This window comes from Neofelis nebulosa, chromosome 2, assembly GCF_028018385.1.
Source record: "Neofelis nebulosa isolate mNeoNeb1 chromosome 2, mNeoNeb1.pri, whole genome shotgun sequence".
In the NCBI taxonomy this organism is placed as follows: Eukaryota; Metazoa; Chordata; class Mammalia; order Carnivora; family Felidae; genus Neofelis; species Neofelis nebulosa.
This window is the reverse complement of record NC_080783.1, coordinates 116,373,653-116,390,552: the sequence shown is the minus strand read 5'-3', so window position 1 is coordinate 116,390,552 and position 16,900 is coordinate 116,373,653. Positions and strand designations below refer to the sequence as shown.

Below are 16,900 nucleotides of genomic sequence, written 5' to 3'. Positions count from 1 at the left end.
GAACGGGGGAGGGGCAGAGAGAGAGGGAGACACAGAATCGGAAACAGGCTCCAGGCTCCGAGCCATCAGCCCAGAGCCGGACGCGGGGCTCGAACTCACGGACTGCGAGATCGTGACCTGGCTGAAGTCGGACGCTTAACCGACTGCGCCACCCAGGCGCCCCTTCCAGTGATGTTTAGATTTGCTAATGCTGGGCAGTAGATGAACGTTCATTGTATCTTTTTTCCAGTTTGAAATGTTTCATAAAAATATTTTCATATAACCACAAATAATACATCACTTCCCTGCCTGAAACTTTAATAGCTTCCCATCGTGCTGTAGATTTCATTCTAACTGTTAATCTTGGGTCACAAGACCCTGTGCTATCTGGCCCCTTCGTATCTCTCTCCCTCCAAAATTGTTCCAGCCACACTGATACTCTTTAGTTCCTGGATCCAGTCTGCCCAGTGTGTGCCAGCCTACCTCAAGGGCCTTTGTACATGCTGTGCCCTCTGCTTGCCATCCGCCCTCTGTTCTTTGCATGGTTATCTTCTTTAACCTTGAGCTCTCGGCTTTAATCGCACCTCCTCAAAAGAGACCTTTCTTGGTCACTCTAAAACTAGGTCGTTTTCACTCCCTTAATTCTCTCGTTGAGCACCCTGTTTGTATTCTTTATACCAGCTGGGCTGCTTTCATTTATGTTTTGACTTGCTTTTCTGTTTTTTCCCTTTAGCACGTAAGCTCCATGAGGATGGGGACCGGTCTTGCTCACCATGTAGCCAGCTTACCCAGGGCCTGGCACATAGTAATCACTCAAATTTTGTTGAATGATATTCAGTGTAGCTACTCTGAAAGTTTCCTATGGTGGTGATTAGACCTAAGTCCAAATCCTCACTTTTCCATTCTTAGCTGATCTTGTTTTATTAGGTGTAAACAGAGGATAGGACCATGAACACCCCCCATCCCCACTGAGGTCTTAAGGGACCTAACAGAGTTGTTTCTTGATAAGTTGCTAGTGACATGGTATGTTCAGTTTGTGAAGATTCATTGAGCTGTAAACATGTACATGAACAGTACATGGGTACTTCTGTGTATATTATGCTTTTGTAGTTTTTTGTTGTTTTTTTTTAAGTGGTGTCTATACCCAGTGTGGGGCTCCAAATCACAGCCCCGGGATTGAGTTGTGTGCTCTGCCAACTGAGCTGGCCAGGCGCCCCACTTTGTAGTTAATTTTTTAAGTTAAAAATTTAACACTCTTACAGGGCTGCTTTGAGGATAGAGTAGGATAGAGTATGTAAAGCATAATGCCAAACGCAAAGTAAATGTTCAGTGACCAGAAGTTGTTCTTACCATCTTTGTCCAAAGGGATAGGACTAATGTCATCACCTCTGTAATTATACTGGTGTCATCTTACCAAAAGTAGATGTTTCCCTTAAATCTGCTTATCAAGAAAATAAGTAAAATCCTAACACTGAGCAAAGTAGATGGAGCAGAAAAATTGGTACTAACGTCAGTAGTTTATTTTTTAAATAAACTGTGCACTTCCTTAAACTTGATAGAATATGAGCTCCTTGAGAGGAAAGATTGTGATTTTTTTTTCCATTGTCAGGTTTGCAGTATGTAGCACAGCTCTTGGTGTTTAGTAAATGTTCATGAAATAAAAGAATGAAAATCAGCTTTACCAGAAGAGCCCCGTGAACGTTTGTTCCAACTCCTTCTCTTTAGTCTCTTTCAGGATCTGTCATACTGGTTTCTGCTTTCCTCACGTATCTTTATTTTATATATCTATTTCTGCACATTGATGTAGCTTATCTACTGATTTTTTTTTTTTAATGTTTATTTTTGAGAGAGAGCGAGCGTGAGCAAGGGAGGGCCAGAGAGAGAGGGAGATACAGAATCTGAAGCAGGCTCTGGGCTCTGAGCTGTCAGCACAGAGCCTGATGCAGGGCTCAAACTCACAAGCTGTGGAGATCATGACCTGAGCCAAAGTCAGACACTTAACTGACTGAGCCACCCAGGTGCCCTGCCTATCTACTGATTTTAATGGCTCTTAACCTGTATTCACATCAGTTTGCTTGGCTTTTCTCCAGGCAGTAGACATTCTGGTATTCACTGTTACTAGTGCCATAAATACCTGTATAAATCACTTTTCCCTGTTCTGAATTACTTCCTTGGGCTATATTCCCAGATGAATCAAAGAGCATAAACAGTTCAGTAAATTCACTCACTTAGATCATTACCTAATAAGTGATGATACCTCAAGAGTCGTAACAGTTCTGTTACAATTAACAGGACTGCGTGGATGCTCTAGTGATCACGTTATGACTGATTTTATTGTAACTTCCTCCCAGAGTTTATGAGTGTAACAAACGTTGTAAATGTGACCCAAACATGTGCACAAACCGGTTGGTGCAGCACGGACTCCAGGTTCGGCTACAGCTATTCAAGACTCAGAACAAGGGCTGGGGTATTCGCTGCTTGGATGACATTGCCAAAGGATCCTTCGTTTGTATTTATGCAGGTTGGTGATGAAAGAGTTGCCCCTGGGGTTAGGACACCACGGGGAATTGAATCAGACAGAGGGTGAATGAGAATAAAATGCTTGACACGAGAACTTGGGAGTAAGAGGAGGCCATGATTTTCTTCTGTAAAGAACATGACAAGTGATGTGCCTGTCGGGGTGGACCAGGGAGGGACAGAAGGACAAGCAAGAAAAGGGGTGAAAGTGGACAGAGGATTTTTCAGACGAGGGATGTGGGAGCAGAGTCCAGTACGTCATTTTATCCCACATCACCCTCCTCCACCCAGAGGCTTTCAGCATAGCTGCAGATGCCCTTTTGGTAAACCAAGTGAAGAGGCAGAAAGGGATGGTAGAGAGGGCAGGATTTGAAACCAGAGTAAAGCTCCCCAGCCTCTCGTGACGACCCCGAGGAGGAGGGCATCATCAGAGACAAGGGAGAGCCCATGATGGAGGTGTTTTTGACTGTGTGCTGCTGGGCTAGGTATTGTGGGAAGGACCCCTACACTCTCTAAAAGATCCTCATAACCCTAGAAGGCCTTTAATTCTCTTCATTCCCAGGCAAGATCCTGACAGATGACTTTGCGGACAAGGAGGGCCTGGAGATGGGTGATGAGTACTTTGCCAATCTGGACCATATCGAGAGTGTGGAGAACTTCAAGGAAGGATATGAGAGTGATGCCCCCTGTTCGTCCGACAGCAGCGGGGTGGACTTGAAGGACCAGGAAGATGGCAACAGCGGTACAGAGGATCCCGAAGAGTCCAATGACGACAGTTCTGATGATAACTTCTGTAAAGATGAGGACTTCAGTACCAGCTCTGTGTGGCGCAGCTATGCTACCCGGAGGCAGACCCGGGGCCAAAAGGAAAACGGACTGTCTGAGACGGCTTCCAAGGACTCCCGCCCCCCAGACCTTGGGCCCTCCCATATTCCTGTCCCTCCAGCGATCCCTGGGGGTGGCTGCAATCCGCCTTCCTCTGAAGAGACACCCAAGAATAAGGTGGCCTCATGGTTGAGCTGCAATAGTGTCAGTGAAGGTGGCTTTGCTGACTCTGATAGCCGTTCATCCTTCAAGACTAACGAAGGTGGGGAAGGCCGGGCTGGGGGAGGCAGAGGGGAGGCTGAGAAGGCCTCCACCTCAGGGCTGGGCTTCAAGGATGAGGGAGACCTCAAGCAGGCCAAGAAAGAGGTAAGTGGTGGCAGAAGACTCTCAGAGCGGGAGTTTTTGTAGAACTTTGGTAATGGAACAACTTGACATGGCACACTGATTCTTCACGTGTAGATCATTTATTGGATGTTTATTTCTGTGGCAAACCTGATTATCTTCCCCCTGCACCCAACACATTCCTGGTGCTTAAAGAACCAAATTATTATTTTTTTATTTTTATTTTTTAATGTTTATTTTTGAGAGAGATAGAGCACAAATGGGGGAGGGACAGAGAGAGAGAGGGAGAAAGTTTGAAGCAGGCTCTGAGCTGTCAGCACAGAGCCCGACACGGGGCTCGAGCCCACAGACTGGGCTGTGAGATCATGGCCTGAGCTGAAGTCGGATGCCCAACTGACTGAGCCACCCAGGCACCCAAGAACCAAATTACTTTTTAAATCAATCTGGGGGGGAGAAAGTGTCTGGTTCATTCCGAAGTAAAGGATTTATAAGTAATTTTTTTTTTAACTTAGTGTTATGTCAAGTTATCTACAACATTGCTGTTTTTTGTTAGAGTTAAAAACCAAGAATTGATTATAGATGTATTTTTAATGATGTTGAAACTTAACATATCACAGGTGGTGAACTCTTGTCCTTGTAAAATCTGCCCACGGTGTTTGCCTTGAGTGTGTTATGGTCTGTCATTGGGAAGGTTTAGAGAACCCTTCTCAGGGGGTGTCCTGATGAGAACACAGTTGTTACTGTTGAGCTGCAGAGGAATCTCTTTAGTGTACTTCTCACTGGCCGATGTCTTTGGAGGTCATTTGAGATGAACTCTGATTGTTGGACCTGTCACCCAGCGCCATGAAAACATCTAACCCTTCACTTGCTCTTTTCCAGGACCCCGATGACCGAAACAAGATGTCCTTGTAAGTGCTGCTGTTTCTGACCTGTTTCCAAATCTCTCTTCTCTCAAGCCTGTAAAAGAAGCCTGCCCTCTCCCACTCATGTTCAGTCTTTCTCTCTTAAAAAAAAAATGGATAAATGTTAAAAAAAATTTTTTTTTAAAAGGGGCACCTGGGTGGCTCAGTCGGGTAAGCGTCCGACTTCAGCTCAAGTCATGATCTTATGGTTTGTGGGTTTGAGCCCCACATCAGGCCCTGCACTGACAGCTCAAAGCCTGGAGCCTGTTTCAGATTCTGTGTCTCCCTCTCTCTCTGCCCTCCCCCACTTGTGCTCTTTCTCTGTCTCTTAAAAAAAAAAAAAAAAGAATAAATGTTAAAAAAAAAAAAAAGCCTAAGAAACAGCCAGTAATCTGATCCCCTCTTTCCCCTCTTATTCCTTCCCCTCCCTTTAGAATCACTGAAAGCTCTCGAAATTATGGTTACAATCCTTCTCCCATGAAACTTGAAGGACTTCGCCGCCCACCTAGTAAGACTAGTATGCATCAGAGCCGACGACTCATGGCCTCTGCTCAGTCCAACGCTGATGTAAGTAACCTTGTTCCTCAAGCTGTACCTCCCCCAGCCTTGTGTTTGGCGCTGAGTCTGAGGAATATTCCCCTCACCGTCTCAGGTCCTTGATGATAATTCCCAATATATCCCTTCTTATTTCTTTGGCTGTGACTTCCTGCCTTGTCTTTCTTTGCCCAGCGTCTAGTCTTTCTCTTGCTGTAGTCTTAGCCTCTTCCTGCCTGACCGTAGGAAGAGCAAGAACTTGAGTGGGTGCTCACCATTTACTCTTCTTTCTTCTCACTCTTCTGTTTTCCAGGATGTCTTAACACTGTCCAGCAGCACAGAAAGCGAGGGGGAAAGTGGGACCAGCCGGAAGCCCACCACCGGCCAGACTTCAGCCACAGCAGTGGACAGCGATGATATCCAGACCATCTCCTCTGGCTCTGAAGCAGATGACTTTGAGGACAAGAAGAACATGTCTGGTAGTCTACAATGTTGGGGGTGGTAGGAAGGAACGATCAGAAAGTTGGGATAGAGGCTTTTTTAAGGAAGTAGGACGAAAAAATTCAGATCTTAAGAGTTGACACATGTCTGGGAGGGTTTTCTGACTCCCAGCTCAACTGTTCGACGCATCCCCTTCCTCTCTCCTTTCCACTTCCCTACTCTTTCCTCTCAGCTTTACCCAACATGTAATCCTGCTTGAAAAAAACTGCCAGTTAGGATCTTTGCCCCAAGGGCCCAGCTAACCGGCATTCCTGCAGTGCAGTGGGTGGGATGGAAACGGGGTGGGGGGGGGGGGTGTAGAATGTCGCGAAATGGGATAGGGCCTAAGCCCGTTCTCCTTCCTGTCCAGGTCCAGCAAAGCGCCAGGTGGCAGTAAAATCAACCCGGGGCTTTGCTCTTAAGTCAACCCATGGGATTGCCATTAAGTCAACCAACATGGCATCCGTGGAAAAGGGGGAGAGCGCACCTGTCCGTAAGAACACACGCCAGTTCTACGATGGGGAGGAGTCTTGCTACATCATCGACGCCAAGCTCGAAGGCAACCTGGGCCGCTACCTCAATGTGAGACCCCCCTCCCCTCTAGATGCTGGATTATCGTACTATCGTCAAATTTTTTGTTCTTTTAACAAAAGAACAGTTCTTTTAACTGTATAAACCCACCTTTTCTTGTCAGCAATTCTTGATCTCGAGCATCTTAAAGAGGTAGCTTTCTTTCAAAACTCCACTGTGATGGGGAGGAGCACATGGCATATTTTATCCAACTCCTGCTTACCCCACAAAGCCGGGTTCTGTTTCCTCGTTTCTTATGCATCCTGTCCTTAAACCCACAGCACAGCTGCAGCCCCAACCTGTTTGTCCAGAATGTCTTTGTGGACACTCACGATCTTCGCTTCCCCTGGGTGGCCTTCTTTGCCAGCAAGTAAGAGGGGATCAGGGAGGGGGGTGGGGGGGAAGAGCGGCATTCTGTCTGTGCTCCCGTGCCGCATGCACCTGATGATGGGCTGCCTTCACCGAACCTGTCCCTTCCTTCCTGTCCAGGAGGATCCGGGCCGGGACTGAGCTGACTTGGGACTACAACTATGAGGTGGGCAGTGTGGAAGGCAAGGAGCTGCTGTGCTGCTGCGGGGCCATTGAATGCAGGGGGCGGCTTCTTTAGAGGACAGCCTTCTCAACGTCCCGAACCCTTCCCAAAGCATCCTTTCCTCAGGAACTGGGTCTTCCTGACTCTCCGACTCTGACCCTGCCTCCAGTCGTGCCCCTCCCCCGGCTCCTAGTAGGTAGAAATTGGGGCTCTGGATCAGGAGGTCCCTTCCAATGTGGTGCTAGCAGGCAAGGTCCCTCCTCCACCTCCTGAAGCGCCAGGGGTGGGGAGAGGTCACCACACCAACCTGGGCCTGACATCCGTCGGTCCTCCTGTTACTCCTCCCTCCCAGCCTGTGTGTGTTCAAGTGTCCATGCTTCTGACAGACTTTATTCCTGGAATGAGAGCTGTGCGTTTACTATCCTTCATTTGTATGGTTTCTTGAACGTCTTTTAACAAGATGTTAAAACTAAGATTGTGATTTGATTTCTCTTTCTCGGTCCCCACACTTCTAGCTCTGGGTCTGTCTGGAACAGCACTGTTTCCCCGCCCCCACCCTTCCCAAGGTGGAGCTGTCATTAATCTCTTACCCTCCCTACCTTGGCTTTTTCTTATTTGCCATATGAAATTTAAAAATGAAAACATTACATAACCATGAGGAAGACTACCTTAGTTTATTTAGTTGATCCCCCTTCGCAGTTCCTGCTAGTCTCAGACACTTGTTGCCATGTTTTCATCTTTAATATATTTTAATTAAAAAAAAAAAAACAAACACCATTAACAGTACATTTTGGTCTGAAGTGGTCCCTCTGCTCAAATGCCAGGTGCTAGCTGTAATTCTGGCTTGAAAACCAAAACACCGAATGTTTAATAAATAAAAATTAGAACTAGTTGCCATTCTATTCCAAACCAGCTAGCCTAGGGAAAGAGGCCAGAGAAAGGAGGCAGTAAGATCTTGGACCTGTGACTAGAGAGAGCTGGCAGAGAAGTGACACGTAGACCGGCCGAACAGTCCCAGTGTGGCTCCTCCTTTTTGGCAGAGGTAGGGCAGGGGTCATATGTACCCTCCTACACTCAATTCATTTGTGTCTTTGGAGGGAAAAAAGTGAAAGCTCAGCTTTGGTTTCTGGCCCAAGTTAGGGAGCCTAGAAAGGTGAGCCTTGGTCCATCTTTGGCAGAATGAGGCCCACAGGTGGCACAGTAAGGCACGACCCTGGTCAGAGGCAAACAGCTGGGGCCAAATTCTGAAGAATAAGGAATGTGAGTTGTAACCCCCACCCCCAGAGCTGAGGAAGGGCCTCAAAAACAACAGTACACCTTGGAAAAAAGAGAGGAAAAGAAGTCCATCCCCCTCTAACAAAGGATGTACCAGCCTCCCCTCTACCTGGGGATTGGCTGGTTTGAATTTGGTTTAAAGGCAACTGGGTGACAAAGAAGCAGGGGGCTGGGACACAGAAGAACTTTCTCCTTGCTTTCTGCTTCCCAGCCCCCCTCCCCAGCCCCCAGGGCTCAAAGTGGCCCTGTGGGGAGGAGGGACTAGTTCCTTGGCTTTACGCATTAATCTGAGGGGCAGCAGGGACAATGGTTCAGTCATTCTTACGATGGTTGTTACTGACGACAGGGTGGCCGTTGGCTAGTGGCCGGCTCTTTGCTCCTCCCCCTGCTATAGCCTCCTCCCCCTCTGAGCTCTCGGTTTCTTCCGGGTCACTGCGTTCATCTTCTACCAGCTGTGGAAGGGATAAGAAGGGTTACTCGTTGTCCTCAAACCCCCAAGAAATGCCTCTCTCAGCAGGCTTGTCCTGCTTTACCCAGGGCCCCACAGTAGTCTCTTAGCAGGTTGCTGGTACGGGAGGGAGTTGGGTGGTTTCTAGAGTTGAAGGTAGTGGGGCCTACAGAGCATTCACCTTTCCAGTTATGAACTTGTGGGCCATGCGCAGAATGAAGTAGGCCCAGAAGACATGTAGCAGCTGTAGCACTCCCATCATGGAATTAAAGAAGTAGTAGCCAAAGAAGGCAGGGTAGAGCTCCAGTGGGTACACCACGGTGCAGTGCAAGATCCTGCAGCGGGAAAGTAGAGGGAATTGTAAACACACAGAGGAGGGGGCAGGGAGAGGCAAGACTCCTGATTCCTTGAGGACAGGAGTGTCATCTGGCCTCCTACTCACCAGAAGGGCAGGATGACCAGTCGGGTGATGATGAAGACAATGGCGAAGACAATGAAGATGTTGTTGCAGGTGTTTTTCCATCCCGCATAGTTAAACATCTTGGCCGACTGCATAGATAGCCCCATCCATCATCACAGGCTCCTGACTCTCCCATATATGTTCATACACACGCTGGCTCTGTGCCCCCCGCTTCCTTGGTCCCAGGAACATCAACAGCACCACCACCACCACCACCACCACCACCACCACCACCACTACCACCCCCTGCAAAAAAGGGAGAGGGATGGGAGAACCTGCACCAGAGTCTCTAGGTTTGAAGAAATGGCCCAGGAAGCCTGACCTCTAGCAGGTAGTCAGAAGAGTCATGAAGAGCCATGATCAGAGTCCCTGCTCGGATGTAATTGGCAAACCAGGAGAAGCTGATGAGGATGATGGTAGCCACGTGGTGGATGATCTGTTCCTTGAAATCCTGTAGGAAAGATGCAGGCTCCAGGGCACTATTAACTGTTCCCCAGCCCCCACTATTCCTACCTCCCCTTCCCCTTTGTGCCTCTCAACCCACAGCTCCATCCAAATACCCAGAAATCAAAGCGGGGGCTCTTCCTCCCAGGGTTTTATCTTGGTTCCTTAGGCTTAATGGCACAGCTCCCTGACCCACCTTTCGCTTGACATCAGAGGCAATGCTGAAGAGCAGGGACCAGTAGAAAGAAAGTTCAATCATGTAGTACCAATACTGGGAAGGGATGGTGCTCTGGGAGAGCGAAGAGAAAGAAAGGTAAGGAGCCCTGGAGCAGCAGGTCCCAAGAGTCTCACCTGTCCAAACCCAGCCCTTCTAGCCCAAAGTGCTTTAGCACCATGACTCCAGTGCCTTCTGCCATGTGTTCCAGAGATCCTCTCTTCACGAGGGCATGTGTGTCCTAGTCCTGTCCTACCTTGATGCTATATAATGAGTCAGGACCCCATTTCATACCTGTATGGGATATCCCTCCCAAACCTTCTTCATGTCATAGAACCAGGGTTTCTGCAGAGAGACAGTGAGAGGTTAAAAGAGGAGGGACCCAAGTTCTGTGGCCTCATCCCACCTTACTAGAGAGCCTACTCCCACCTCCCATTAATCCCCACTCACATCCACAATGACGGCCATGCCAGCAATGAAAGCGATCAGATAAAAGGTGAATCTCCAGCTGCAAGAGGAAGCAGAAAGGACTGGAAGAGTGGCATAGCCCTCCAGCCACCCCCAAGTGCCCCCAGATATCCTCTCAATATCATTAGTAACCAAATTCACCTGCTCACCTAGGTACAGCCTCTCCTCGCACAGGGCCATGGCCCACCCCTCCCAGCAAGATACATCAGAGCTTCCTCTGCCGCCCAGTTTCTCCTGCCCCAACCTCCCCTACCTGGCTTCTCGGAACTTCTTGAGGAGACTGGGCCGGTCCTGGTTGCGGCGGCGCCGGAACCAGCGCTCTACCTGGCGGCCAGAGAGCCCGCTCTGCCGTGACAGGAGCTCTACCTCTGCCTGGGTGTCGTGAGGAAGCCCCATTACCATCCAGCTTCGGCTCCCCCACCCTCCCGCCCTCTCCCAGCGAGAAGCTAGGTCGGCACCCCTGCCCTCTCCTCTCTTCACCCACCAGGGTTGGCCCTGCAGCCTGCCCCCTCCCTCTGCCCTCCCCTCCTCAGCACCCAGTGACTGCCAGGCTGGGGTCTGCGGCTCAAACCTGTTTGGGCTGCTTGCCACTGGTCAGGTAGAAATGCTCCAAGGTGGGGTTGGGAGGTGCCCGCAGCCGAGTTTTCTCCTTTATGTTCAGGAGGGCAGCCAGTGGGGTGGCCACGTAACTGAGGAAGGGATAGGAGTGAGAAGTGTCTGGCTCTTCTGGAAGCACCTCAGTGTCTCAGTAGCCCCTACACTGGGAGGGGAAAGGACTGCAAGCTCAGGCAACTTTATCCTGGGCCTCAGTTTCCCAGTAACCCTCTCTCTGGCCTCCATGGGCTGCCCAGAGCTGACAAAGCTGCCTGTGTTCACAAGTGACCGGGCGGGAGTGGGGAGGGGGAGAACAAACGACCATTGAAGGAGAGGGCCTGGGGGTGCTGAACCCTCAGGAAGACAATGCTGCCTTCAGTGGGGGGCACACAGGAGGCAGGGATCAGTGGGGGGGTGCACAGTGGGCAGGGATTGGGGTGGCCAGAAGAGCGGGACCCAGCGCCAATTAAACAGCAAGAGACGGACTTGAAATGCGAGAAATTTCACTGTGTCTGGCAGCCAAGGAAGGCATGGGGGTAGGGGCAGTATGCTCACAGCTCAAAGAAGTATCGAACGATGAGGAAGAGCAAGGCCAGGGGTAGTGTGATGTAGAGGTCTGAGGCTTTGGCATAGACACGTCCATCCCGGTCTTCTAGATCAGCCCAGGTTAAATTCACAGGCAGCCACAGCCGTTCCCACCAGAAGTAGTCATACAGGGTCTGGAGCATCCTGAGTGAGGAGGGGGGAAGGGAGAGGGCATCACAGGGGGCAGCTATGGGGGAAAAGAGAGATGAAAGTTTCCATGGTGTAACAAAGGAGAAGGGGACAGAGATTCAAGCCCTGGATTCTGGTCCTGGCCAATGGCCTCGGACAAATCAGCTTCTTCATCTGCAACATGGTGCCTTTCCAGTTCTAACATTTACTGTTTTTAGCAACTGAAGGGTGATGCTAACAACCCCCAGGAGTCCCAATTCTCTAGAACTAAGAACCTTGGGGTCTTCCAGTCATGTTGCTACCCCAGCACGGAGGACAGGCAGGATCTGGCCCTAAAGGCTGTAACCAACAATCTGAGTAAAGGAGGCACCCTCCCCCATCCCACTCTTCAGCTACCCCCTCCATCCCTCAAGCCAACCCACAGCTGGAAGCTTCCCTGTCAGGGAAGCCCCGAAAACAGATTGCAGGGCTGAGGCGACCCTACCTCCTCCTTCCCTACAACCCATCCAGGTAACAGGTCCCTAGGGAAAATTAAGAGGCTGGAGTACAGTAAAATGATGTCCCTTAAAGGATGCTGAGCCCCAGGACAATCAGTGGACCTCAAACTATCACACACAAGATTAACACCCCATGCTGAGACATCCAATCCCAGCAAATAAGGCTGAAGAACTCTTAACTGAAGCCTCTTTTCAGAAATAAAGTGAAAGCAAGGCTGCAAAGGATCAGGGATTGGGGGACAGACCATGGTGACAGCAGACCAAGACATCTGGTGGGACTAGGAACTATTTCTTCCTAAGGCTCATCTAGAAAATAAAACCCTAACTAGTCTGCTGGGGAACACCCATCACAAATACTCTCAGATAATAAAAGCTGTTGCTTTCCCCGCAGCCCCACCTTTTCCTCCACTGTTAGAGAAAGGATCACCAGGGTGGTAGTGACCAACCACTTGGATACCAGAATGAGGGAGGATACAGACCTCCTTTGACGTATCCTACACAGCCACTGTCTGTGGCTCCCGAGGGGGACAGCAGCCGCTTGGAGCTAAGAGCAAGATGGTCCTGAAGCGTCAGTGATGCCGGTACCAACACAATACCTGGCAGTCCTGGGACTCAGCAATGAACGCCAGCAGGATGGCAAGGGCAGAAGTTTCCAGGCTCCCAGCCCTCATCCTCCCAGGAGGGAAGAGAGGTGGTGGTATTCAGGCTGGCCTTGGAATGAAGCGCTGACACAGAAGGAAGGTGGTCTCCTCCCACCCAGGGAGGGAAGAGAGTGGGGAGATTGTTCTCCACTGTGAATTGGACACCAGTTGGTGCCACTGGCTGAAGGCTGATCAGATCTCAGCTGAGCTGGGCTGGTCCTCCGGCTGCTCTTCCAACAGCTCCGCCCACACCCACCACAGAAGCACTTGCGAAATCCCTCTCAGCCTGTCACGGGTCATTATTCCAGCTCAAGGACTTTACCCTCTTGTCCCCACTCCTGGTCACTGCTCTCAGATGAAATCAGAGGTCAGCACTGACAATAAAGGAGCTTCAGCTTCACCTTCCCCCAGTCTCTCTCTCTCTCTCTCTCTCACACACACACACATATTCATTCTCTCTCTCTCTCTCTCTCTCTCTCTCTCTCTCTCTCTCTCTCTCTCCAGGCCTCAGGTCCTGAGGGCATTCATTGCCCCTTCCCCCTCCACCTTAGCCAGAATAAATATTTAATCAGTTAAAGAGATGGAACCTTTTTGAACTGAACAAAATTAAACATAATTATCCACAGTGGAACTTTACCCACACGACCATGTGTACGACACACTTTTATCCTGGAGAAAAGATAGAGAAAATTTAATGGAGAGGGGGCAAGGTAAAAGGCCTAGGATGTGCTAGCACATCTCTGGATCCTCCTTTCCACATTCTTAGCTTAGCTAGATTGGAGGTAGGGAAGTACACCTGACATGTCCCCTGACTGCTGTCTCTTAGAGCCCAACTTGTCATTCACTGAGATCTAAAGCCAAAGGTACAGACAGGCCTGGAGATTGTGCCCCATCCCTACACTGGTCAGTGAAAACTGGCAGGAAGTTTCTCTTGTCAGGGACATTTTGAGGATTAAAGATCCAGAAGACCGGCTGGGGTCCCAGAGGGTAGGAGTGGGGCCCCTCTCCCTGACTCCTGGGGTCCAGGAACGTCTTCTGCCAGTCTATCCCTCCAAAGAAAGTGAGAAGCTGGGGAAGCTGGCAGAAAAAGTGTCAGAGAGTGGTCAAGGGCAATCACCAGGATAGTGCAACTATCTCAACCCCAGGACAAGATAGCACTCATCCCCTTCCCATCCCAAACAGGGAAAGCCAAAGAATATGGTGTGTCAGGAGCTCAGAGATGCAGATTCATGGGGGCTCACACTTGGCTTTCAGTCTTTCTGTGACCACAGCCCTCCCTTGCGGCCCAGTCTAGGACTTCCATTAGCAGAGGAATGCTACCCCCTCCCTGCCCACCCTTCCCCACCCTGGGCCTAGCCCAGCAGGGAGAAGCACCAGATTCAGCAGGGTCAGGACTTCTGACTCAACACTGGGGGGGGGGGGTTAACAACAGGGGCTCCCAGCGCCCTGCTTACACACCCCCACAGAAGCAACAAGTCTGCTCCCAGAGGCAGCCCTGGTGGCTTCTTGGCACCAGCCCATCAAGCCAAGAAGGCAGGATATCTACTTGGCCTAGGGAAACAACCCTGCTTTTCCAGCAAGTTGGCCCTCAGGGTAGATGTTGGCCCTCAGGGTAGATACTTGATTTTCTGCTGGAGAAATCACACCTACAGATGTTTTTCCACTCACAGAATTTACTCCTGACACACACATGAAGAGATGATAGGGTGTGTATGCATCTGTGTGTGTGTCTCTCTCACATACATACACACATATACACATGCACACACACATACACACCTGCCTCAGAGACACAGATGCCACTTTCTGAGGCACAGGCTGGAAAGGGGCCAGCAGAGCAGGGATTTCATGGGCATTGGATTACTAGGAACTTGAACAGGGCTCTGCCCCACCCCCACCCTTTACCCCAACTCTGACTGACCCCTCCCACACACTCAGAGATGGATGAAAAGGGGCAGAGGGTACCCATGGGGGCTTGTAAACCCAGAACGCTTAGAGGGCAGAAGTTGGAGTTGGTGGGGAAGGGATGTCCGACTCAATGTGAAAAGTCTCTCTGGCTCTTAGAGTTTGGAGATATGATTGAGGAAAACAGGATCAGCAAAGGAGAGAGTGACAAACACAGGGTCCCACAGGCTTGAGGGACTACAAAAAAGCGGGAGGACCCAAATGGTCTTCCAGTTGAAAAGTCTCTTTTCAGGCAGCAACAGCACCTCAGGAACTAGATGAAGCCAACAGGAGGTGTGTCATTGTTCCAGGCCGCAGTGTAGGTCCCCAAATTTAGCTTGTCTAAGCTGCCCCGCTAGAGGCCCCAACACACCCAAATACTGCATGTGACTACAGCCTCCAGGGGCAGGGAGAGGCAGGCAGGTTGAAGAGGCTGAGCCAGGCAGTGCTGTAAAGAATCAGTGGCCTGTGGCCAGTGACAGGGGAGAGAGGAGGCCGGCCCTCCCAGGGGGAAAGCAAAGGCCCCAGTGAAGGGAGTGGACTGTAGGGTGCCAAGGGAGACAAGGAACTCTGTCTGTTTAGAAGAGAGAGTGTGTGCAGGTCACTTTATGATTAAGGCCAGGCCCGCAGACACAAAGCTGCAGACAAGTCCTTATCCCTAGAGCCCCACCACAAGTGCAGCTGGCCACCCACATTTAGATTAGGTGATCTGGACTTTGGTACGGGGGCAGCGACCCTTCCAGCACCGTTGCAGGGTGACTGCCTCCTGGAGGCCTTCCCAGACTCAGCTCCCTCCTCCATTCCTCAGGGTCCCCAGAGTCCCCCTGACTACTGAGTCTAGCAACTCAAGTGACTTAAGCCCAGGTTTTGATGCCAGGGGCCTGGCTTGGGGAGAGAGAGAAACCCCCAAGCTCAGGCCAAAGATTAGCGCCACACACCTGCCATTAACCTACTTGCCAGAGAGCCTCCAGGCCGGTAATTAACAAGCTGTGGCCCAGAAAACCAGTTTCACCGGCAGCTTCCCCCCTCCCCACCCCTGCCACACACACCCCATAACGGTATAGGAGCCTTAGCCTTGGGGGGCCGGGGCAGACGCAAGAGCCACTCCTTCCTGTTTCCCGTTAAGCACATGGACGCTCTGACCTCCCTCCCAGAGCGGGCACTGAGGACCAGCCCGAGGAAAAGTCTGCACGACCCCCCGTCTCCCTCCCACCCTGACCGCGGGCCCGCCGCCAGGCCGGGGCGGGGGGGGGGGGGGGGGGGGCTGGGGGGAGACTCTCCTCCCCAACAAAGGGGCGCCGGCGGCTCGGGCCCTCCGCGAGCGGCTCCGGGTGCCTCCCTTCAGCCCCTACCTGTTGCCAGGAGGGCTGGCTTCTTCAGGCCCGGGGCACCCGGCCAGCCTGCCCTCCGGCGGCGCTAGGGGCCCGGCCGCTCCCGCGAGGCGCTCCGGCCCGCCCTGCCCCCGGCCCGCCGCCATGAGCACCCCGCGCACGCGCCCCCGCGCCCCGGGGCCGTCGTCCCCCGCCCCCAGCCCCGCTGCCCGGAGCTCGCGCCCCGGTGCCCCTGCCCGGCCGCCCCCCCGCCCCCTCCGCGGCCAGGGCCCTCTCCGCGGAGCCGCGTCGGAGCGGCCCCCACTTCTCCCAACTTTTCGGCGGCCGCTCCCCGCCCCTGCGCGCAGCGCCTGCGGCTCCCGGGCCGGGGTCCCCCACTCACTCGGCGGCGGCAGCGGCGTCGCGGGGCTGGCCGGGCCGGGAGCCGCTGCTCCGTGTCTCCGGGCGTCCGAGCTCCGCACCCCCCCCCCCTCCGGACTGGCTCGGCTCGCTCCTCTCCTCCCCCTTCCGCCTGCCCGCCCGCCCGCTCCCTCCCTCCTTCCTCCTCCTCCCGCCGAGCCCTGCACGGCTGCGTCCGAGCCCAGCCCCGGAGAGCAAGGCCGCGGGCGGCCCAGGAACCGGGAGACTGGGCGTGGGCCTGCGGCCCGGCGACGGCAGGGGCAGGGGCGGGGAGGGAGAGCGGGCGGCGGGGCCCGGGCCTCTGCGCCCAGCCCCGCTCCCGCCGCCTCTTCCTCGGCCCTCGGACCCGCGCCCGCTGCGGTCGCCGCACCCCGGAGCAGCCCCCGAGCAGGGGAGGCAGGTGCGGGCCCGGCGGCCGCGCTGGGCTCTCCCCTCGGGGGGCAGACCCGCGAGATGCCCGCGAACGCGCACCTGCCGGCTCCCGACTGCGGTCGGCGACCTTAGCCCAGGTGCCCCCGACCAGTTGCCACCTTCCACCTCCCGCCGCACTGGGCAGCAGAGGGGGGAAGGTGCCTCGGCTTCGGGCGAGCCCCCCCACCTCAGTGCGGCGCGCCCCTCAGGCCGACCCAGGTGGCGGGCTCCGGTGATTCCTCACAGAGCCTGCGGCCCCTACGAAGTCCCCCGCTGCATCCCCGCCTTAAAACCCACGTTTCCGCCCAAGTGCGGTGAAACCTACCCCCCGTGGACACACACCCCACTGTAGTGGACGCTCTGAAAGGGCCAACCCCCA

General features: G+C 52.7%; 2 protein-coding genes across 11 annotated transcripts in view; one reads left to right on the top strand and one right to left on the bottom strand.

Annotated features, from left to right (window-relative positions):
• SETDB1 (SET domain bifurcated histone lysine methyltransferase 1) overlaps positions 1–7,154 on the top strand; it is a 35,704-nt gene extending 28,550 nt beyond the window's left edge. For 5 of the 6 annotated variants that reach the window (XM_058715847.1, XM_058715848.1, XM_058715846.1 and 2 more), the window contains 8 exons: positions 2,331–2,500; positions 3,059–3,687; positions 4,543–4,571; positions 5,000–5,132; positions 5,413–5,578; positions 5,950–6,161; positions 6,431–6,519; positions 6,639–7,154. In XM_058715847.1, the coding sequence (XP_058571830.1) occupies positions 2,331–2,500; positions 3,059–3,687; positions 4,543–4,571; positions 5,000–5,132; positions 5,413–5,578; positions 5,950–6,161; positions 6,431–6,519; positions 6,639–6,756 (1,546 nt within the window). In that variant the 3' untranslated portion in view covers positions 6,757–7,154. Of the gene's footprint in view, positions 1–2,330; positions 2,501–3,058; positions 3,688–4,542; positions 4,572–4,999; positions 5,133–5,412; positions 5,579–5,949; positions 6,162–6,430; positions 6,520–6,638 lie in introns of those variants that run through there. The other variant, XM_058715851.1, reaches the window with a different exon arrangement.
• Positions 7,155–7,336: 182 nt separating this feature from the next.
• On the bottom strand, positions 7,337–16,601 carry CERS2 (ceramide synthase 2). 5 transcript variants are annotated; one of them, XM_058715856.1, is made up of 11 exons: positions 16,582–16,601; positions 11,140–11,313; positions 10,562–10,679; positions 10,244–10,362; positions 9,973–10,030; positions 9,817–9,867; positions 9,505–9,597; positions 9,187–9,315; positions 8,847–8,953; positions 8,586–8,739; positions 7,337–8,408 (listed from the first exon to the last, which is right to left on the bottom strand). In XM_058715856.1, the coding sequence occupies exons 2-11, from the start codon at positions 11,310–11,312 to the stop codon at positions 8,268–8,270; spliced, it is 1,143 nt and encodes a 380-aa protein (XP_058571839.1). In that variant the 5' UTR covers position 11,313; positions 16,582–16,601; the 3' UTR covers positions 7,337–8,267. The 5 variants fall into 5 exon arrangements, with proteins under 5 accessions (XP_058571839.1, XP_058571835.1, XP_058571837.1 ...); XM_058715852.1 differs by lacking the exon at positions 16,582–16,601 and adding an exon at positions 16,094–16,226; XM_058715854.1 differs by lacking the exon at positions 16,582–16,601 and adding an exon at positions 16,094–16,213 and having other exon boundaries at positions 11,140–11,356.
• Positions 16,602–16,900: the final 299 nt, after the last annotated feature.